This window comes from Artemia franciscana, chromosome 6, assembly GCF_032884065.1.
Source record: "Artemia franciscana chromosome 6, ASM3288406v1, whole genome shotgun sequence".
NCBI lineage: Eukaryota > Metazoa > Arthropoda > Branchiopoda > Anostraca > Artemiidae > Artemia > Artemia franciscana.
The window spans coordinates 7,085,433-7,110,039 of NC_088868.1; the positions used below are offsets into that span (position 1 = coordinate 7,085,433).

The window sequence follows — 24,607 nt, forward strand, 5'->3', positions numbered from 1 at the left end:
TTAGTAGCAATATTTGCTACTGTTGTATGTTGTTATCTGCTACTGTTGTTAACATTTGCAATATTTGCTGGTGTAGCTGTTAGTTGCAATATTTGCTGTTGTAGCTGTTAGTAGCAATATTTGCTACTGTTGTATGTTGTTATTTGCTACTGTTGTTAACATTTGCAATATTTGCTGTTGTAGCTGTTAGTAGCAATATTTGCTGTAGCTTTGATATCAATTTTTCGTTTTAGCATCTTTGATGTGAGAAAAAAGACTTCGTTGTAAAAACAAATGGCCTATAAACAGTAAAACACCTTAAACATTTGTTTTGTTTAAAATTTACTTCATCTAACGTAACGCCTTTTGTTTTACTGCAACCAAAAACTTTGTTTGAATCTTATATGTTTCTTATTGCCCTGCATGGAAAGTCGTATAAATCTTTACAGGGAAAAGCTTACCAGATTTCTCCAAGAAGCGATGAGGATGTCTACATTTTTTTCAGATGGTTGTCACTTTTTTTCTGATTCTTATATTAGTTTGAGACAGGTAACGGCTGATCTGCCCATTCCCTTTGCAGTTTTTCTTTTGCTGCTAAATTGTTTACTGGCTGGTAAAGCTGCTTGGCCATCTGTGATTGTTAAATTCATTGACGGACTGGAATTGCGGAAGAAAAATATAGGACTTACTCAATTTCAGAAGATGTTCAACCATATTAAAATGGTGGCCAATCGCAGCGTAATGTAAAGGCGTAGCATTGTTATGGCCAATAGCGTCTATTTCGGTGCCATGCCAGATAAATAACTGACATATATCAAGGCTGTCATGGTAAACAGTATAGTGACTACCATATCTGTCAAAGCAATTAGGCTCCGTTCTGAGAACTTTCCGTAATTTTTTGGGGGAGCGTCATCCCCAAAGACATAGTTATTGGAACTTTCAACTATGCTGAACAAAATAGATATCTTAAAAGTCTAACCGGATGTCTTTGGGCAAAAAAAGGGACGTGGATGGTGGGCTGTTGCTCTTCAACAACGTTTGACTCTTAGATGGGGCACTAGAACTTTCAATCGAATTAGTCTCCAAATTTTATATGACAACTTCCATGCGAAGTTCCTTGGGGGAAAAAGAATACGCAGAGCCAACTTCACTCTTTACTTTGTATACTTTTCACTTGCAATACTTTTTACTTTGCAATTTTTCACGGAGCCAAGGCATCCTGCCCGCGTTCTTAGATTATTTTATTTCTTAATGATTCAGCCCTATATTCTCCATTGCTCTTCGGTGTGGGTTGGAACATTCCCACCTGTGATTGACCATATATGGATTCTTCAGAAAAAAAAACGACTTGATTGCTGTACGGGAAAGGATCGCATAATTCAATGCATCAACTGTATATAGAGCTCCTAAGCTTTGGAACAAACTTAGTAAGGATACTTACTAAGGTACTGTTAACCAGTTTAAATCTGATTTACGTGTGGAGTTGCTCGGTAGGTATGCTTTCGAAACAGATTAAATTTTCAGTGGGTTATTTTTCTATATTTTTAATGTGTTGTTTTGGGGCTTTATATTGTAGTGTTTCGTTGTTAGTTTTCATGTTGGTTTTAGTAAATGGTCTCATGCTCCAAGGTCTTTTCCTTTTTTTTATTTTAGCACATCCTCGCAAGCTCCGATTTTGTTGTTCTATTATATAAAAATGACTATTTTCATTAAAATTGTTCTACTACTACTACTCGATATTCAAAAGAAAAACTTTACCTGCCACTGGACTTCCAGATTTTACACCCTTTTATTCATGCAGAGGTCTACTGCCAATTTCCCCTTCTTTTTAAAATTTTTCCCTTCTCAAAGAAGGGAAAATTCATGCTAGATGTTTATTGCCAAGCTGCTTTGGGATTAAATAAAAGAATTTAATGTCTTAATTTAATTATTTTATTCCGCTCTGGCATATTTTCTCAGAAGTACTTTCACAGTCTCCGAAAACTCTCCGGCCTCCCCAAAAGAAGTTTGGGTTCTCCGAGAATTAACATTAATAAAAATAACAAGTTGTATTGTGCGTTAGCGCTCGTGAGAAAGCACCGTTTTTCCGAAATTAATAAAACAAGCTAGTGTACACGCTGTAAAAACGACCTTAAGTCCAAAACGGCGGTACTGATCTCCATTTCATGGCCCTTCAGCTAGGAAGCCTTATAAGGGTTGAAGGCCAGCCAATCTATGCTTTCACACACCCGTTCTGTTTAGCTTCCCCAGATTTTTCCAGGTAGCCATTTAAATCGACTCAGGCTGGGCTTACAGTCATGCCGTTGACCCCCTATTCCAAACCAAATAACCAGCAACACCAGGCCTCAAACCCCTGTCATTACGGGCACAGGATTTTAAGTCTAGCATTTTAATCACTCGGCTATAAATTGTCCTGTTGTATTTTAATGTTTATCAAAGAATGATTTAGCTAAAAATGATTTAATTGATTAAATTAAGTATACGATTTAATTAATTATGATTTGATTAATTAATCAAATAATAACGGTGTAATTAATTAAAATGATATAATTGAATAAATCAATTATGACTTAATTAATTAATTTTGACTTGATTAATTAATAAAATAATAATGATTTAATTAAAAGTCTGTTTAAATTCAAAATTCAGAGTTGGACAGCGAGATGGCTTGATTGCTACATGGCTTAATCAAGAACTGGCTATAGACATAAACTGGTTTTGACAAATATTCGAGGATTATATTTTAACGATATGTTTGACCACAGAAAGTAATTCGCAAAAAAATCCGCTCGATACCCCAAACTTAGGGAAAAATTCAAGCAAACTAATCAAATCTCCGTCAGAACCACCCCAGTGAATTAAATGTGCCGTGGACCCACAAGTTCCGCATTTCAACCCTCTGTAACAAAAAAAAAGAAAAATAAATTGCCACTTTTCTTTTTTTTTCTCTTTACAAGAAAACTAGATATACAATAACTAATTAACGAAATAATTAACAGTTTATTCAGTAAATATATAATAGCCAAATAAATAATCAAACATTATCAGATGAACACTCGGATTTTTTTTTTTTCTCTTGCCCATTCCACTTCCACAAATCGAAAATAAAATAGTGTACTTCTAAGATGTCGCATTCTGGCCCTGAAAAAAAAAACGATCTGGAAATAAAGCCATTTGAAATTTCGGGTAAACAACCGCGGTATATCACCCCTTCAGGGAGCCCTAAAGGATTAATTTTTATTGTGTTCTAAGGTTTCTTTTTTTTTTGCTCCTTTAGTGATTTTTCTCACGATGCTAGTGATCAAATTATTGACCTAGTGACAACTCTGGTTTTAATACATTTTAAGTACCGAAAAAGGTAACAAACAACTTTACTAATAATTAGGTTTTCACGTGCTGACAAAAAATAATTGAATTTCTCTAACAATTCAAAACGTTGCCGGAGACATTCATTGATGGATTTTAAACAGCAAATTAAAAAAAAAAATCACAGAATAAAAATGAAATTCAAATTTGTTAACTATTTAATTTAACTAATTTAATAAATTATAAATATAATAAATAAATTACAATAAATAATAATATAAATATAATATAATAATATAAATAATAAATAAATTATAATAAATATATAACGAATTAATAAATAATTTAATAAATAACAGCGAACAGCTATTGCGCTTTACAATTTTGTATTGTATTTTTATACCAGTTTTGAAGTCTGTATTTATCATATTGAAATCTTAGTTTACGTATGCCAATTTTGAAATTATCCGGCTTAAATTAGATGTTTCTGCGAGCGTTTTTTTTTTTTTTTTTTTTTTTTCTAACAATTACATTCCCACAAGCTTATAGAAAACCGGTGATAACAGCAGTAAAGGTGAATAATGAATATTTTAAGAAATGGTCAAGATTTTTTTTTTAGAGCAGTCTTTAACTCACTGAGTACTATTCAGAAATATGTTTATTTTTATTTTGTTTAATTATTCTTTTTATTCCTCTAATTATTCTTAGTTGTTTTTTTTAAGGATCATTGCCTTGAATTTCAAAATTGTAAACAACTACCAGCAAACCCTTTAAGACGAACATAAAAAAGGCTAAGCTTTGAGGATAAATCCCCCCCCCCTCATCCAGCCGTAAAATTCATGGTCTCCTTCCCCAAGAAAAAAAGTTGACCAAATCCTCCCCCCCCCCCCTCTGTGAAGCAAAAAGGGGTAAACTTATCAAAACAACACGTAAAATCCCTCGAAATTAATTGGACTTTACTTGCTGCATAAAGAGAAAGACTGGCTTCAGATACCCATTCTACACACGACTGTTTAAGAACTGAGAGTTTTTACGGACAAAGTCAGTTATTGATTCATATTATAAGATGATTTCCATCTGAAACTTGGTAAAATTTATTTTTAGTTTCCAAATTGGAAATCTAGTTTAACTTCACTAAATTTAAATATATTAAATTCACAGACGCTTTTATTCAAAACTAATGACCTGTTAGAAAACAATTTGATTGTTTTCAATCATTTTGATTGAAAAATGAGAAAAAAAATCTTATTTTTTCTAATTTCTAACCTAAAATTACTAATTAGTAGCATAGACAGACTAAAACGGTTCTATATATTTCACAGCTTATTTAGCAATAATTATTCATTGCAAACTAAACAGATTTCTTCAAAATTACCGATGTCTATTCTATAAGCTACATTAAGGCTATACATTTCTCAATTTGTGAATTAAATAAACCAAAGTTTGTAAATCAAACCAAAAATAAACCAAATTGGAAATCATAAAAGAAAAATCTGCTCAAAGTAAAGATCAAATTTGCTAAAAGCTATTTCATAAATTATAGTTTTTTTTCCAAATTATTGGGGGATAGTACAACTGGCCCCTCTTCACTAAATTCAAAATGTTAAATTCACAAACGCTTTCACTCAAAACTAATGACCTATTAGAAACTTTTTTTTCATTTTTCCTAATTTCTAACTTAAAATTTCTAATTATTAGCATAGACAAGCTACTAAGATTGTTCTATATATTTCACAGCTTATTTGGTAACAATTATTTGTTGCTAACTAAACAGATTTCTTCAAAATTACCTATTCGTAAATAAAATTAAAAGTTCTAGTGGTCTTTTTAAATAACCTTAAAATTGGAGGGCATCTAGACCCCCTCCCCAACCTTTTTTCTAAAAATAGTCCGATCAAAACTCTGGGAAAGCCATTTAGCCAAAAAATTAAAATTAATATGCAAATTTCGTTTTAATTTTTCATGTACGGTGAGCCAAAATCTATTCTTTAAGCTATATTAAGGCTTATACATTTATCAATTTGTGAAATGAATAGACCAAAATAAAAAATTTTGACAGCTAAAGTTTCTTTTTAAAGTAGTAAATTAAGTTAATGGGCACACAATGTTGTTGATAAAAGAGCTAGTTTTTTTCCTGTAATGTCTATTACCCTGATTTTCTTTCTTAAAGGAATTTTTTTTTACTAATGCTGCTTGGGCAAATGAAAACTTTAATGTTCAAAATACATATCTTTTTTTTACTACGATTCATTCATATATTCATTTATACGGTTCAAACGATTAAAGTCGGCTTCATTTCAATTTTTTAGCAGGAGAAGTAACCTTAACAACACGACCTCAATAATAAAATGCATGAATAATGTACAAGGCCCTATCCAGGAGGGGGATATTACCCTAAATAATTTCTTAGACCACATTACTTTTCCATTTACGAAAAATTAAGGAAGAAAAAACGGGTTTTAATTTCAACAAAGCAATGAACAAAAATAAAAACAAAACTACATTTTAATTAAAAAAAAATATATATATATCCCGAATATTTCGGCCCCACGTCCGGGAGCCTTTCTCAACAGAAAAAATATGACAAAAAGGAGAAAAAAAAATGTTTTTTAAACATAACACACACACACAAAAAAAACACTACAAGTAAACACACGAAGAAGAAAAAGAAAAAATAGTAACAATAAATAAATAAGAAACTCACAGAAATGAGTATTACTGGGTTTGACCCCTCCCCCCCCCCCAAAAAAAAAATATGTCTAACTCGTACAAAAGTAACGAAAATACATAGAAACAAATCTTCGGTCCGTTTTTTAGTTTGTTTTTAAAATAGTCCCTTGATAATGTGATTCCTAACCATTTTTCCTAGGTTTAAACATTACTAAAAAATTTACCCAGCCAAAAGGAATAAAAAAGAAACTGATCAAAATTCTTTTTTTAATCCACTTAATCAGATTTGAAAGTTGCCGCCTTCAACCACTTATCACAGCATATACATTACACGACATTTTGCTATACTCTCCATCAAAGATTTTTGGGACACATCAGCCACTACCTTTCGTCATGGCTGCCAACGCGCATGCGCAAAGACAAATTTTCAGCGCATTGTGATGGGGATATAAGAGACCTGTTAAAGCAATTGCTGTGACACATTGGGAAAATTCTCAAACCGCGCGCTGTGATATGTCCCATTTCTGAATCAAATCTCCCATACTGTATAACATTAATGCTGAGCTGCTGACGAAAATCAGCTACTGTTCAAACAAGATCAGTAAAAAAAAATTTCAAACTTTAGGATACAAAAATAACCTTTTGAGTTGACAAGAAACGGGATATTTTGCTCTAAAAATCTTTACCCAAAATTCAATCAGGGAATTGGAAAATTCGAGAATTTCTGGGAAAATTCTGGAAATTCCACGAAAATTCGAGGATACTGGGAGTACTTATAATTTGTTATTAATGTTAATTGAATCGTTTAAGAATAAATTTGTACAGTTGCTATTTTATGTATTTAAATTTCAGCTAACTATTACAGTTATATGTATGTCCTCTTTTTTTATTTCTTTTTGTGACTGTTTAGTAGGTTTTATCTTACAATTTTCTGTTTATATACTGTATATTTGTTTTCCAAAACCAAAGCAGAAAATCTTGAAAACAGATTCTGTTTCTATGTTGTTGTTTTTTTTTTATCAAAACCAAAGAAGATAATCTTTTAAATATCTGATTTCCTGCTAGTCTTTACATCGCTTCGTCACGAGATTTCAGATGACGGTTGAACCTTCTTTGAAAGGAGTCAACAAAAAAGTTGTTGACTATAGGGAAACTTGTTGACTGTAGGGAAAACGTCCACAGGGAGATCATTCTAAGCCGACGTGCAACATCGAACGAGGCTGTTCTCCAAGTCGTCTGTTCTCGGCATGTCAACGTTTAATATAATTAGACCGAGCTGTGAGCCTTTGTGCCTCACTTATCAGTTGGACAATATGAAGGGGACACAATACGATAAAGCTTAAACAATGTAGGTGAATCTACGTCTTCTACGTCTAAAACAGCCACATCTTCTACGTCTAAAACAGCCACCAACGCCACATCAAATCTTTTAATAAGAGACGGGATCATTTCTTTTTATGATGTTTTTATAAAATTGTATTTCATTGTGAACATTATGTTTTGATGCTTACAAAAGCGCGTAGATGTAGCAATTTCATTTCAAATGAACCCTTGAACATCTCTCTCTCATATTCCACTGCCCCAGAAGCAGTGAAATAGTAAGTATAGTCATCATATGTCTGTTGATCAGAGCATAATTGTGTTGCGGAGCAACACTACTGCTTTCGCAGTTGTTTTTTTTTTTTTTTTCACCGTGATCAGCGACCTGTAGCTCCGAAGTGGTAAGAGTTAAAAATTTGAGATTTTTCAGAGGGAAGGAAACGTGAAACAGAGTAAAAAAGTTCCAGAGAAGTTCCTAAAATTTCTAACAGTTTTCCATAAAAAAAAATAAAACCGTTTTTTTTCTTAGAAACTGCGCGTTCGATGTTTGGCGTTAAGTTAAGACGACCCTAGCTTCGGAAATAAACTTGTTAGAAATACAGTTATGCTGAACTCATGTAGAACTTTCATTTGTCTCTTCGAGAACCGGAGCACAAAATTCCGTAGCTCTTACAGATTTCCCGGAATTAATTCCGGAAAAGTCCATCTCGTTCCGATTTTTTTTGAATTTTCTCAAATTTTCGATTTTGATGTTTCTTATATTTTTATCGAGTAGTGCTATGAAAAGTATGCAAGAAGAAGTGAAGTGTTCTATATACTAAGTTGCTTCGTTCTCTAAGAAATAATTTCCGAAGTTTCGACGTTCTAGAGGTAACTTCTGTTCTGGACCAGCTAGAATTTTTTTTCCAACGCGGTTCGACAGGTCTCGATCTCCTAACAACTGGAGCTTACAATAGTTTCTCCGAAATAAAATTCCTTCTTTGGGTTTTTCTATTTGGAAGTTTTGTCATGCCCTCGGGGCAATTTAAATTTTTTGGTGAATTTGGTTTGTTTTATATTTTCCTAGTTTAGACCATCAAAAGTTAAGCAGAAAACTATAAGACGTTATTTCCGTATCTCTTTCAGATTTCCCGGAAATAATTCCCGAAATGTGCGTCTCGAAACATAATACTTCGAATTGGCGTCAAGACGGCCCTAGTTTCGGAAGTAAACGTTTTAGAGATAAAATAATTATGAACTCATATAGAACTTTTATTGATGTTTTCGAGAACTGAAGCATGAAATTCCGTAGCTCTTACAGATTTCCCGGAAATAATTCCGGAAAAGTCAATCTCGTTCCGATTTTTTGAAATTTTCTTAAATTTTCGATTTTGATGTCTATTTTATTTTTATCGAGTAGTGCTATGAAAGTTATGCAAGAAGAAGTGAAGTGTTCTTTATACCAAGTTGCTTCGTTCTCTTAGAAATAATTTCCGAAGTTTCGACGTTCTAGAGGTAACTTCGGTTCTGGGCCAGCTAGAATTTTTTTTTTCTCGTTTATTTCTGGACCAGCTAAACATTTTACCAAACTCAGTTTAGTAGGAGCTCGAAATAAAACCATATCAAAGATGCTTCAAGATAACAATCGAAGCCGCATTAGAAAAATGTCCTCTGAAGGACATAATGGAGACTGTTGCTCCGCAACTGTGTCCCGTAGGGCACAGTTGCACGTGTTGCTCCGCAACTGTGCCCTAAGGAACAGGGCACAGTTGCTGCAACACTTCCCGTTGCACAGGCAACGGAGGTCTAGTTTTTACTGACCAGTCATCGGTAGTATAATCGTCATGGGTCTTTCGATTATTTCAAAGATTTTACTGACTAGTCATCGTAAGTGTAGTCATCATATGTTTGTTGATCAGTACATAATATTTACTCAAAGTCATCATAAGCATAGTCATCGTATGTCTGTTGATCAGTTGACTAGTCGTTGTGAGTATAGTCCTCATATGTTTGTTGATCAGGGCTTAATTTTTACTGACTAGTCATGTGAGCCCTTAAATATCTCTCTTTGATATTCCGCTGCCCCACTAGCAGTGAAATAGGAAAAAAAGGACAGATCAGCGCTACCTCTGCAAAGAAACTGATTTCCCTTGTAGTTCAAGCCAGGAGACTACACGTTTCCTGTACAAGGTTTTAAAATTTCTAAGCTGATTGCTGCTGGTAAACCAAATTTTGCGTTATTTTTTTCGAAGAAAAAATAAGGCAAGCTAAAATGAATACTTTTTGGATGATTGTGTTCCTGATTTAAGCCAAGGCTTGTTCTAGGAGCAAAAAGGAATAAAAAAAATTAACAAAAACGGAAACGGGAGAGGGGCAATAAAATTTGCTAATCCCAATCAAATCAGCCTTCTTTACAAATCAGCCCAATCAATCAACCCTTACTTTACAAAGGGGCGGGAAACAAAAAAAAAACAATATATAGAAGACACTTCGCTCTTTACCATTCATCACCTGAAAGGTTTAATTCCTATGATGGTTACTACGAAAAAAAATACAAAGCACATAAGAAATTGTTACTTTTGTACGAGCCGGACAAAAATTTAGGAGGGGGTGAAGCTAAATCCCAGTTCCTGCCAATTTTTTAAGTAAAAAAAACTACCCTGGAACCAATCAAACGTGACATCAAATGATCAAAATGGAAATTTTTGGTAAAAATTTCAGAGTAGAAAAGGAAAGGAAACGTAAAAATTTGCTGCACTGAAATTTTACAAAGCACATAAAAAATTTTACAAAGGGCATAAAATTTTTTTTGGCATTTTTTTGTTACTTTTATACGAGCCGGACAAACATTCCAGGAGGGGGTGAAGCTCGATCCCGGTTCCTGCTGATTTTTTCTTAACTAGATCAAAAATAAACCAAAAGATTATTTGAAATACCTTTTTAGAATGGAATGGTGGCACTCCAGCGAAACTTTCAACAACGGGAGAGTGTGGAACAAGAAAAGGCTGAGGGGTTGAAACATCTCGGCCAAGCTTAATACATTCCTCTAAAGTCTGGAGGAATGTGTCACAGGTGACAGACAATAAGGAAGCACTTTCATCTAGAGCCTGAAAACAAAAACATAATTTGAGTGAGCGGATTAACTTCATCTCTTTCATGAGCCGTACGAACCGAGTGGTCAGAGCGCTAAAATTGAAATCCTGAGGACGGGCTTTGAGTCCTGGTGTCGCAGATTATTTGATTTCGGAAGAGGTCAATGGTGTGACTCTCTTAGCTTAGTTTGAGTCGGCCCAACTCTAAATGGGTATCTGGAGATGTCTGAGGGGGGGATATTCAAAGCTTCGGATGATTTGTCCCCAATCACTCATTGCACTCCCGGCAAAAGGCAGTGAATTAGAAGATCGGTACCTTCGCAACGCAGCCTATTGATCAGCACGCGAGTTTTTTTTGTTTTTTTAGAAGTAGCCTACTTTCATAAGCTTGGATTTTAGAAAGACTTAATTCAATCCTTTAAAATCCAGAGGGATGTGTCACGCGCCACAGACAACAAAGAAGCACTTTCATAAAGAGCCTGAAAACAAACTAATAGTTAGAAACATTTGCCAATAAAATGCTGCCTTTTACTTGGAAATGTCAGCTTATGATTGGCATACCAACGCTATTGAAGTACTGGAAAGGAAACGGTATGTCTGTCTAGCCCTTGTGTGGGCAATATTAGCTGCAACCCAGTAAAAAGCAAACCACTACCAATTGCAACTGAACGTTTGAAAACACATTTTCTAAGAAAAAGTCTGGGTGAAAAAAGTTTCCAATCAAACTATGACTCACAAACAAGAGCTAATATTCAGAGTAAATATAACAATAATTTGTAATATATAAAAACACATTTTCGAGAATTTAAAAAAGAGCCTGGAACCCATTAGACCTAACGTCAAAATGCCCAAAATGGCAATTTTTGGTACCTTTTCCAAAGTAGAGAGGGCTAGGAAGCATAAGAATTGCAGTGCTGAAAAGATCATAGTTGAGAACCCTTGAATAGAGGTCTACAATATAGAACGTTTAAAAGCGCGTTTTCTAAAATACTATCTAGTGAGAAATGTATCCCAACAAACTGTGATTCAAAAATAAAGAGCTAACATTCGGATTAACAATAATTCATAAAGACAAATTTTTGAGAATTTAGAAGAGCCTGGAACCCATCAAACATAACATCAAACATAACATCAAATGACCAAAATGACTATTTTTTGTACAACTTTCAGAGTAGAAAATGATAGGAAGCGTAAAAATTTACTGTATGGAAATTATCATAGTTGGAAACCCGTAAGTAGAGGTCTACGATAAAGAAAATTAAAAAACGCGTTTTCTAAAAACTGCCTTGTGACAGAAACATTTCTCAACAAACGATGATTCACAAATAAAGAGCTAATATTTAAATTAATAATAATTCGTAGTGATAAACAAAATAAGAATTTAAAAAAGAGCCTGGAACCAATCGAACGTGATGTAAAGTGCCCAAAATGGCAATTTTTGCTACTCCTAGAGTGGAGAATGCTAGGAAACATAAAAGCTACAGCACTGAAATCCTCATAGTTGAAAACCCTTCAGTGAAGGTCTGCAATATCCGACGATGGTGCAGCAGCAAAAACAAACTAGTAAAGAGACCCATACTAATGACCCATACTAATCAAAATTAAAAAAAAAATGTTTTTCAGAAACTTATGAATGAAAAAATTCCCATTTGCCGCTTATTCTGAAATAATAAATATAGTACAGATTCAATCGAACAACAATCTAAATTATAATATAAAATTTTCGAGATTTTGACAAAAACCTCAACCTTCAAATACTATATTCAATCTTCAAAATAATAAATATAATAGAAAAATCATCATCATTGTAGGCTCATTGAATAGAGGATTACTGTCTTCCACTTGGAGTAACAAAAACAACCATATTTCCACAAAGATACGGTTGTTGATTCCCCTTTTTTCACCATCAATAGCAGAATACTGGGAGAGGTGGGGGAGTATCGCCATTGAAGAGACATCCTATTGATTCCCAAAAACAAAGGTTACAAAATTTTATTGCTACATTGGCTCAACTACATTCGATAATCTTGATGTAAGATTCCTTTTCTAACTCTGTTATATATTTTCTTAAGTCTTTTACAGTATGTCAAGACTCCTCCTCCTCTTAATTCTTAGATTTAGCTCCAGACTAAATCCAAAAAGCATAGTTATTTTCTTATTTAATTTTTTAATATTTATTTCTCTCTCTAACAAATCGAATAATTGTCGCAGAAAATCTTTAAACAATATTGAAAAAGTGATTCAAAAACTGATAAAAAAAATAAATATCAAAAGCATATTCAAAAACTAATAACTTGTTAGCAAACAATTTTTGTTAGCTAGCAGTTCTGTTTCCCCAGGCCGACAAAAAGGCTTGACCTAACACTAACTTTCCAAAAAAAACATTCTTGACTTGGTTTTCGCAACACTACGTTCTCGCAACAAGTTTCATGCAACACGTTTTCGCTACAGGCAGACACGCTACAAGCAACAGCACCGTTCTCGCAACAAGTTTCACGCAACACGTTCTCGCCACAGGCAGACACGCTACAGGCAACAGCAACGTTCTCGCAACAAGTTTCATGCAACACGTCCTCGTCAAACGCAGAATTTTCCATTATAAATAATGATATCCAAATTTATTAAATTATTTTTAGCTGATTTTCAGATTATCCTTCAATTCCAATCCTAACCACATTTGTAACAAAAATTTCCCCAACTTGTGTTGGTGGGTGAGGGGGAAGGGCATTTATAAACAGAATGGTTATATTTTGCAAAATTTTTGTAGGACAAGATGAAGATAACGGGAGTTTATTATTATATATTGTTCCTAAAATTACAGGAGTTTATCGCTCGTAGGAATGTTGCTAGAATGATCATATTTTAGGTAGGGCTCGGGGGTACTACTTTAGATTATCATAATGCAATATTTCTCTTCTAACAAGATACCACAGCAACAAAAATTCTGTTTATATTTCTTAAGTATTATCATATTTACCCCCCCCCCCTCTCAACTTAGACATAGTTCCAGCCTATATCCAACCTTTACTGATTTCATTGTTTTACCTTATTTTAATTACTATCTCTCTCTAAAAATCGAATCATTGCCGAAGAATTTGGAGCGCCATATTCAAAAACTGATAATGCAGCTAAGCGGAAGACCAATTCCCATGATACAAACAACGATAGAAAATCAAGGACAGCAACATATATTTCCCAGTTAGCAAATTCTTTTGAGGTTTTCTTAGAAGATATCGTCAGGGACAGGTTAGCCTAGTTGGCAGCAGATCAAATTTCCTGTCCAATTAATGTATTTCTGAAAATTGTTATCTAGAATTTTTGATAGATAACACTTTTGTTTCCATGGGCTAACAGAACATTGGTAGCTAACATTCTTAGTTAGAAAATAGATGGCGAGCCGGTATTTTTTCCTCCCACGCAAGCATCAGATATAATATAAAAATAAATTTGATTTAATAGCCCAAACTTTCAGTTAATAGACAAATTAAAATTCATCTGAAGCTACTGCAAATAAGGGTATCTAAGTCTAATAAATAATGTGGCTCGTAAAAAGTTTTTTCAGTAAAATATTGTTTCAGTAAATGGTGTTTTTAAATTCCTGTGAACACTTTCGACTTACAGAAAAGTGGTAGTTAATATGCATACTAAACAAAGGGATGGCGAAGAAAGCCGATACGTTTTCCTTCCACGAACGGGTAACATATAACATAACAATGAAATGAGTTTAATAGCCTAAACTTTCAATAAATTGACAAGTTTCGTGTTGATAAGTCTTATCCATCTGAAGCTACTACAAACAGTGGTATCCAAGTTTATTCTTCAGGTTGTATGCGTATATTTTTTTGTAACTAGAAATCGCCACAATTCCTTTTTAAAACAATTTTTTTAGGCAATACATAAAATCTATATTTTCGATAAATAGTGTTGTTAAACACTAAAATCTTATTCATCTCAGGCACCTACAAATAGTAGTATCCAAATGTATTATTCAAAATATAAGATAACATAAGGTTTTATTGCAAAAGCCTGTGGGCCGTAGCAATACACACACACACAAAAACACAACTTAAAATAATAAAAACCAAAAAACATAGCACAGAACAAGCAAAAAACACAAAAATCGTAAAGATTTTTGACCGACAACAGCTATAATAAATTTCTACACCTCAAATCTTAACAAATTATCCCCTGAGACAGGATCCCCTTTGTATGGCCCCATAAGAACAAACTTAAACAACTGTTTTAATATCAGTGGAATGTGCATTCTATTTTGTGCATTCCAACATTTACTCCCAGACAATCTTCCAAAAATTCATTCCGCGACTCAATACTAATGAAATACTTCAAAAAATTCAGACAGCTTGAAATACTCTCGCATAAAAGTTCTGTTATTTGCACATAATGTCTATTTAACTAGAAACTAGCCAAATATTTTTTAAAACAAAGTTTTCCTATGGACGAAAGAGCGAAGTTGAAATTAAAACGTTTCTAATTGGCTGACAAGCATTTCGGAAATAGGTAAGCGAAAACCGACATTTACCTTTAGTTCCAGTACCTGCAATTTATGGAAAAACACAACAACAACAAAAAAAGCTACGAAAAAAACGCAGCAAAATCCAGCCAATTACTCAAAATTTCACATAAATAATCAGTTTTCGATAACTTCCATTTTTAACAATTAGCTACTAACTTGATTCCTGGATACGTTCTCTCATTTGAATCGAAGAATTTCAAGACATACAGATTCGCGTTTTCAAACAGTTAGTGGTAACGAACTGTAAGTAAGGAGCGACCCGGCTCAATAGTAACCGGAACTCAAAAAAATGGAAATTTGATACAAAAAGATGCATCAAAAGGATCGAATTTTTATGATGATTTTTAATATATAAGTTTCATAAAGTTTAGTCCTACTCATTAAAAGTTAACAACTTGAGAAAATTAGCCTATTTTCGAAAAAAGGGGAAACATCCCCTAAAAGTCACAGAATCTTAATGAAAATCACACCATCAGATTCAGCGTATCAGAGAAGGATCTTTCCATGAAGGAATTTTTCATGGGAAGAGAACTTCCATGAAAGAACTTTTCCATGGTGCTGAATTTCCCAGCATTATTTAAAAAACAATCAGAAATTAAATTTCTGATTGGGGGGGGGGGGGGGTAAATTAACAAGTTTTTTCCAACTGAAAGTAAGAAACAACATTAAAAGTTAAAACGAGCAGAAATTATTACGTATATAAGAGGGTTGCCTCCTTCTCAGTACCTCACTCTTTACGCTAATGTTTGACTTTTTGTTCCAATTATTTAGGAACGACTCCTGTCACACAAGGACCGTTTAATTAAAATATTATGCTTTTTACACATTCACAAACATTTTAGCGCTAAGACAGAGGTACTGAATAGGCGACAATTCCATCATATACGTAATAACAACCAAAAGAAAAATCTGAGAAAATTGTGGTTCAAGCAGTTCGTTGTAACGAATTGTAAGTAAGGAGAGACCCGGCTCATAGTAACCGAAACTCGATTTTTTTTTCAAAGGATTTTGATACCAACAGATATATTAAAATAATTGGTTTTTATGCTGATTTTAAATATATAAATTTCATCAAGTTTAGCCTTACCCATCAAAGGTTACGAGCCTGAGAATATTTTCCTGATTTTTGACAAAAGGGGGAAAGACCCTCTAAAAGTCAACTGATTTTAATGAAAATCACACCATCAGATTCAGCATATCAGAGAACCCTACTGCAAATGTTTGAAGCTCTTATCTGTAAAAATGTGGAATTTTGTATTTTTTGCCAGAAGAAAAATCACGGATGCGTGTTTTTTTTCGTTTTATTTTCCCCAGGGGTGATCGTATCAACCCAGTGGTCCTAGAACATCAAATGAGGGCTCATTCAAACGGAAATTAAAAGTTCTAGTGCCTTTTTTAAGTGACCAAAAAATTGGAGAGCAACTAGGCCACCTCCCCCGCCACTTTTTTCCCAAAATCTTCCGTTCAAAATTTTGAGATAGCTTTGTTCATCAAAGTTGAAAGGCCCGATAACTATGCCTTTGGGTATAATATGAACCCCCCACAGCCCCAGGAGAAAGGTCTTTTAAGTTATAAAATTTGTCCATTGTTTACGCATAGTATTTTTAATTGGGATGCATGCATACATTTTCCGGTGGGGGGGACAAATTTTCTGCTGGGGTTTTTCCACGGAGGAATTCCATGGGGAGGGAAGTCTCCGAGGAGTGAACTTGTCAAGCAAAATTATACACTGGGGGAATTTGCCGAAATTCTTACACAAAATTATCTTTATATGTCTTGCTTCTCTTTTCCGTATCAATTTTACGCGCGGAATGGTTAAGAGTAATTTTACGAGGTAAATTTTCACTGGGATTGAATTGTATAGAGGATATTTCCATGGTGAGAGGATTTCTCTGTGGAGGTTGGGTCAGATTTCCTGGCATTATTTAAAAAAGGGTCAAAAATTTAATTACAAAAACAAGTTTTTTTTCTATTGAAAGTAAGGAGTGACATTAAAACTTAAAACGAACAGAAATTATTCCGTATATGAAATGGACTGTTCCCTCCTCAACGCCTCGCTCTTTACGCTCAAGTTTTTTTTATCGTTTTAAAAAATACTGCTGAGAAAGAGTCAAACTTTAGCGTAAAGAGCAAGGCACTGAGGAAGGGACAGCCCCTTTCATATAGGGAATAATTTCTGTTCGTTTTAAGTTTTAATGTTGCCCCTTACTTTCAGTAAAAAAACTTGTTTTTTTTTATTTAATTCTGGAAAAATGTTGGTTTCCGCAGTCCACGAAATCGCTGCAATTTTCCATAAAATGCAATATGTAGGAACTAAGGGTTAAGCTGATATGAACAACTCGTAAAAACGTAACAAAAATGCGTAAAAAGAAATTTTTGATGTATTTTTCAAAGTTATTCACCTCGAATAAAGAAAAACGACTAACAGACAGAATTCTGTTGGTTTGCTTCAGACACCATGGGATACATAGGAAAGAGCTTACGGAATATTATTAAAATCATTCCAGAGGACAGATTCTAGACATGAACTTAGTGAATATTGAGATATGAACAGAAATATTGATGTCCTCCCAGTTGACAGCAGCTTGCTCTAGAAACAGAGAATACGCTTTAGGGGAAAGAGGACAAACAGAAATGTTGATGTCCTTCTTCTTGCAAGCATCTTGCTCTAGAATCATGGATAGTTTTTAGGGGAAACAGGGACGTACAGAAATATCGATGTTCTTCCTGGTGCCAGCAGCTTGCTCTAGAAACAGGGACTAGATTTTCCGGGAAACAGGAAAATACAGAAATACTGATGCCCTCCCTGTTGCCAGCAGCTTGCTCTAAAAACAGGGACTAGGTTCTATGGGAAATATGTACTTACAGAAATAGCAATGCCCTTCCTGTTGCCAGCAGCTTGCTCTAGAAACAGAGACTACGTTTTAGGGGAAACAGGGACGTACAGAAATATCGATGTTCTTCCTGTTGCCAGCAGCTTGCTCTAGAAACAGGGACTAGATTTTCCGGGAAACAGGAAAATACAGAAATACTGATGCCCTCCCTGTTGCCAGCAGCTTGCTCTAAAAACAGTGACTAGGTTTTATGGGAAATAGGTACTTACAGAAATATCGATGCCCTTCCTGTTGCCAGCAGCTTGCTCTAGAAACAGAGACTACTTTTTATGGGAAATAGGTACTTACAGAAATATCGATGCCCTTCCTGTTGCCAGCAGCTTGCTCTAGAAACAGAGACTACGTTTTAGGAGAAACAGGGACGAACAGAAATACTGATGTCCTTCTTGTTGCAAGCATATTGCTCTAGAAGCAGGGACTATGCTTTAGGGGAAACAGGGACGTACAGAAATATCGATGTTCTTCCTGTTGCCAGCAGCTTGCTCTAGAAACAGGGACTAGATTTTCCGGGAAACAGGAAAATACAGAAATACTGATGCCCTCCCTGTTGCCAGCAGCTTGCTCTAAAAACAGGGACTAGATTCTATGGGAAATAGGTACTTACAGAAATATCGATGCCCTTCCTGTTGCCAGCAGCTTGCTCTAGAAACAGAGACTACGTTTTAGGGGAAACAGGGACGTACAGAAATATCGATGTCCTTCCTGTTGCCAGCAGCTTGCTCTAGAAACAGGGACTAGATTTTCCGGGAAACAGGAAAATACAGAAATACTGATGCCCTCCCTGTTGCCAGCAGCTTGCTCTAAAAGCAGTGACTAGTTTCCATGGGAAATAAGTACTTACAGAAATATCGATGCCCTTCCTGTTGCCAGCAGCTTGCTATAGAAACAGAGACTAAGTTTTATGGGAAATAGGTACTTACACAAATATCGATGCCCTTGCTGTTGCCAGCAGCTTGCTATAGAAACAGAGACTACGTTTTAGGAGAAACAGGGACGAACAGAAATACTGATGTCCTTCTTGTTGCAAGCATATTGCTCTAGAAGCAGGGATTATGTTTTAAAGGAAACAGGGACGTACAGAAATATCGATGTTCTTCCTGTTGCCAGCAGCTTGCTCTAGAAACAGGGACTAGATTTTCCGGGAAACAGGAAAATACAGAAATACTGATGCCCTCCCTGTTGCCAGCAGCTTGCTCTAAAAACAGTGACTAGGTTTTATGGGAAATAGGTACTTACAGAAATACCGATGCCCTTCCTGTTGCCAGCAGCTTGCTATAGAAACAGAGACTACGTTTTAGGAGAAACAGGGACGAACAGAAATACTGATGTCCTTCTTGTTGCAAGCATATTGCTCTAGAAGCAGGGACTATGCTTTAGGGGAAACAGGGACGTACAGATATATCGATGCCCTTGCTGTTGCCAGCAGCTTGCTCTAGAAACAGGGACTAGATTTTCCGGGAAACAGGAAAATACAGAAATACTGATGCCCTCCCTGTTGCCAGCAGCTTGCTCTAAAAACAGTGACTAGGTTTTATGGGAAATAGGTACTTACAGAAATATCGATGCCCTTCCTGTTGCCAGCAGCTTGCTATAGAAACAGAGACTACGTTTTAGGAGAAACAGGGACGAACAGAAATACTGATGTCCTTCTTGTTGCAAGCATATTGCTCTAGAAGCAGGGACTATGCTTTAGGGGAAACAGGGACGTACAGAAATATCGATGTTCTTCCTGTTGCGAGCAGCTTGCTCTAGAAACAGGGACTAGATTTTCCGGGAAACAGGAAAATACAGAAATACTGATGCCCTCCCTGTTGCCAGCAGCTTGCTCTAAAAACAGTGACTAGGTTTTATGGGAAATAGGTACTTACAGAAATATCGATGCCCCCTCCTGTTGCCAGCAGCTTGCTATAGAAACAGAGACTACGTTTTAGGAGAAACAGGGACGAACAGAAATACTGATGTCCTTCTTCTTGCAAGCATCTTGCTCTAGAAGCAGGGACTAGGTTTTAGGGGAAACAGGGACGTACAGAAATATCGATGTTCTTCCTGTTGCCAGCAGCTTGCTCTAAAAACAGTGACTAGGTTCTATGGGAAATAGGTACTTACAGAAATATCGATGCCCTTCCTGTTGCCAGCAGCTTGCTATAGAAACAGAGACTACGTTTTATGGAAAACAGGGACGAACAGAAATATTGATGTCCTTCTTCTTGCAAGCATCTTGCTCTAGAATCAGGGACTAGGTTTCAGGGGAAACAGGGACGTACAGAAATATCGATGTTCTTCCTGTTGCCAGCAGCTTGCTCTAGAAACAGGGATTAAGTTTTAGGGGAAACAGGTACTTACAGAAATATCGATGTCTCCCCTGTTGGCAGCAGCTTGCTTTAGGGCGTAGGCCTGCTGTGTTAACAGATCTCCATACATTCGTAGTTCACTTTGTTTTACTCGTAGACTATCGGATGTGAAATCTATAAAAAGAAAAAAGACAAGTCGTATTTTACTCAAGGAAAGAAGCCTTTTGACAAATTGGCCGATTCTATGCTTGAAGGCAAAAACATTCAAAAAGTAACAGAGCTCAGTTTGATTATTTCTAGTAAAATAATCTAGAGTTAAATTAAGACCATATCGCTTGTCTTTAAGGTAATCATTATGTTTAATTGTAAAGGCAGAGGTGGCATGAGCCCCCCCCCCCTAGATTTTCCAGCCCCTACCTAAATGTTGAAAATAAAGATACCTTTTTTCGGGCTATTTTCATTGAAAAACTCTTGTTTTTATTCTTTCCATTGAACAAAATTGAAGAAAAACGACGATTTTGCCTCTCGTCTAGACTTCTAAAATAAATTCGCCCTTCCCCACTCCCCCCAGTCTCCAAAATTTTCCTGAGTTGAAGCCACTGCTCTATTTCTATATGTGTGTGTCAAAGCGTATTAGTGTCACGCCGCTAACATACTAGGTTTTTGTTATGTAACTTGTTGTGTTTCAATTTCAAGCACCCCCCTTGTATCCCTGGCCATGGAGCCTTTCGAGGGGGAAAAAGTGCATTGTAATTCCATTTTGAATTGTATTTGTATTGTGTTGTATTGAATAACAATAATAATAATAATAATAATAACAATAATAATAATAATAATAATAATAATAATAATAATAATAATAATAACTTCGATCACACAAAAAAAAGAATTTTTATGTTGTTATCAAAGTTCATTTTTTTTACCTAGTTTAACACTTCAAAAACTTTATGTTATTACGAAAAAAAAACAATATGATATTTAATGAAAATGAAAACATATTACTCAGGGCTAAATTTGTGATTGTTGTCAGCCTATCTTCTAGGCAAGCTCTACATTTTGAATTCTAGGTATTTTGGAATCCCGAAAATTTCGAAAAATATGTAGTTTCAGAGCAGAATATCACGCTAAATAATTTTATTTAAAATAATAATTTATAATTATATTTATCTAAAAAAAAATTTCAAATTTAAAATAATTATTTATAATTATAATAATAATATTTAAAATAATGTTTAAATATTTAAAATAATTTTAAATTTGAAGTTCTTCCTTTTCCAATAAATTCAATAACAAGAAAAAACAAAATCACAAACGTTTTTAAAAGCAAAATTCGTGGAAGCAGAAGTAGCAGTGCTATGGATTGAAGATTAATAATCACCAAATAATTATCAACTATAGAGGTCATTCGAAATTCCTTAGTCTTGGTAGTTTATCGTTTATACACTGAGAGAAGTGAGTAAGAAGTGAGAGAGAAGTACACTGAGTGAGAGACTGAGTTTATTGTTTATACACTGAGTTTATGAACTGAGAAATTTAGAAGTTATGGCTGCAGCAATATAGCAAAGAGTCAACCACACAGTAACCGAAAGGTTGAGAACACATCTTAGAAAAATCAGTCAAGTGACAAAATTGTGTGTTTACAGAATGATAACTGTCATATAAGTTTATCTTAATATTAAAAGTTTATTATAAAAACAAATTTTGGGAAATTTTGAAAAAGAGCTTGAAACTCCACAGAAATGGCAGCGGATCGAGATAGAAAGTGCCCCAGCCTATAATGGAGGATTTGCGCCCCCTCCCCCATCTTAGAAAACGAGGAAAAACCGCTTTTCGCATGGGTAGTAGCAGTATGTCTCCTTGCTTTAGAAACTCACTACTCTACTTAGCAACACAAAAAACTAAACAAGAGCTAAGAGCTCATATGGCACTTGTGACGAGGAAAGAAGAGCTAAGAGCCAAGAGCTCATATGGTATGAGCTCTAACAAAATTCTAAGAATCAATAGATTGATTTAAAAGGACGAATCAGAGGCTTAATGCCGGTCAGGATTTAAAATAAGACCTCTGAGTCACGATGTCCTTCTAAATATCAAAATTCATTAAGATCCGATCACCCACTCGTAAGTTATAAATACCTCATTTTTTCTAATTTTTTCCTCTCCCTTTAGCCCCCCAGATGGTCGAATCTTGGAAAACGACTTTATCAAGTTAATTTATGCAGCTCCCTGACACGCCTACCAATTTTCATCGTCCTAGCACGTCCAGAAGCACCAAACTCGCCAAATCCCTGAACCCCTCCCCCCCAAACCCCCCAAAGAGAGTGGACGCCAGTACGGTTACGTCAATCACGTATCAAGGACATTTGCTTATTTTATCCACCAAGCTTCATCCCGATTCCTCCACTCCAAGTGTTTTCCAAGATTTCCCCCTCCAACTCCCCCCAATGTCCCGGAATTTGAAATAAGAGCTCTGAGACATGAATTCCTTCTAAATATCAAATTTCATTAAGATCCGATCACCTATTCGTAGGATAAAAATACCCCAATTTTCACGTTTTCCAAGAATTCCGGTTTCCCCTCCAACTCCCCCCCCCCCCCCAATTTCACAGGATCTGGTTGGAAATTAAAATTAGAGCTTTAAAGCACAAGATCCTTCTAAATATCAAATATCATTAAGATTTGGTTACCCTTTCGTAAGTTACAAATACCTCAATTTTCAAAATTACCCCCCCCCCCCAACTCCACCAAAGAGAGCAGATCCGGTCCGGTTATGTCAGTCACGTATCTTAGACAGGTTTCTATTCCTCCCAACCAGTTTCCATCCTGATCTCTCCACTTTAAGTACTTTCTATGATTTCTGCCCTCCCCCCCAGATTCCCCTTTAATGACGCTGGATCCGGTTGAGATTTAAAATAAGAGATCTGAGTAACGAGGTCCTTCTGAATATGAAGTTTCATGAAGATCCGGTCACTTCTTCGTAAGTTAAAAATACGATATTTTTTCTAATTTTTCAGAATTAACCCCCCCCCCCCCCCCCCAATAGAGCGGATCTGTTCCAATTATGTAAATCACGTATCTAAGACTTCTGCTTATTTTTCCAACCAAGTTTTATCCCGACCCCTCCAATCTAAGCGTTTTCCATGAATTTAGGTTCCCCACCCCAAACTCCCCCCAATGTCACCAGATCTGGTTGGGATTTAAAATGAGAGCTTTGAGACGATATCCTTCTAAATATCAAATTTCATTGAGATCCGATCACCCGTTCGTAAGTTAAAAGTACCTCATTTTTTCTAATTTTTCAGAATTAACCCCCCCCCCCCAACTACCCCACATAGAGCGGATCCGTTTCCAGTTATGTCAGTCATGTATCTAGGACTTGTGCTTAATTTTTCCCACCAAGTTTTATCCGACCCCTCCAATCTAAGCGTTTTCCATGAATTTAGGTTCCCCCACCCCAATCTCCCCCCCAATGTCACCAGATCCGGTCGGGATTTAAAATAAGAGCTCTGAGACACGATATCCTCTAAATATCAAATTTTCATTGAGATCCGATCACCCTTCGTAAGTTAAAAATACCTCATTTTTTCTAATTTTTCAGAATTAACCCCCCCCCCCCCCCAACTACCCCAAAGAGAGCGGATCCGTTCCGGTTATGTCAATCATGTATCTAGGACTTGTGTTTATTTTTTCCCCACCAAGTTTCATCCCGATCCCTCCACTCTAAGTGTTTTCCCCAAGATTTTAGGTTTCCCCCTCCCAACCCCCCCCCCTCCCCCCCCAATGTCACCAGATCCAGTTGGGATTTAAAATAACAGCTCTGAGACATGATATCATTCCAAACATCAAATTTCATTAGATCTGATCAACCGTTCGTAAGTTAAAAATACTTCAATTTTTCTATTTTTTCCAAATTAACGGGCTCCCCACTCCCCCCCCCCATGATCATATCGGGAAAACGACTATTTCTAATTTAATCTGGTCCGGTCCCTGATACGCCTGCCAAATTTCATCGTCCTAGCTTACCTGGAAGTGCCTAAAATAGCAAAACCGGGACCGACAGACAGACCAACAGAATTTGCGATTGCTACATGTCACTTGATTAATACCAAGTGTCATAAAAACACATAAAAATTTGGTTATATCCATTTTTGTTATTTTTTTAAGAGTCAGACAAACATTTCGGGAGGGGGGACCTTATAGCTTCCCCCCTGGATACAGCCTTGCTCTAATATCCAGATTCCTTTGCTTTTTTAATATTTGTTTTTTTTTTGTGAATGAAAATCTCATTTCCATTCATTGAAATGATGAGCACCGTTTTCAAAAACCATTTGTTTCCTCTGACATCTCATAAAATGCATTTCTTTCTACTGAAAGTAGATTAACTATTTCTTATACGCACGAAGGAGAAAATTTGAAATACATTTTTATGTTGTTGATATGCTCTTTGACTAAATTGTCGAAAATACCCCGAAAATTCTTTGAAAAAACTAATTCTAAGTTGTTTTTTTCTTTCTTCATGATGGATAGCAGGGTACAACAAAATCA

General features: G+C 35.5%; 1 protein-coding gene across 1 annotated transcript in view; it reads right to left on the reverse strand.

Moving 5' to 3' along the window:
* Positions 1-2,959: 2,959 nt before the first annotated feature.
* The window catches only part of LOC136027977 (pleckstrin homology domain-containing family A member 3-like), a 30,652-nt gene continuing 9,004 nt past the window's right edge, over positions 2,960-24,607 (reverse strand). The window contains exons 4-6 of the mRNA XM_065705471.1: positions 20,118-20,239; positions 10,191-10,361; positions 2,960-3,120 (exon numbers count right to left, since the gene is read on the reverse strand). Of these exons, the coding sequence (XP_065561543.1) occupies positions 3,100-3,120; positions 10,191-10,361; positions 20,118-20,239 (314 nt within the window). The 3' untranslated portion in view covers positions 2,960-3,099. The remainder of the gene's footprint in view (positions 3,121-10,190; positions 10,362-20,117; positions 20,240-24,607) is intronic.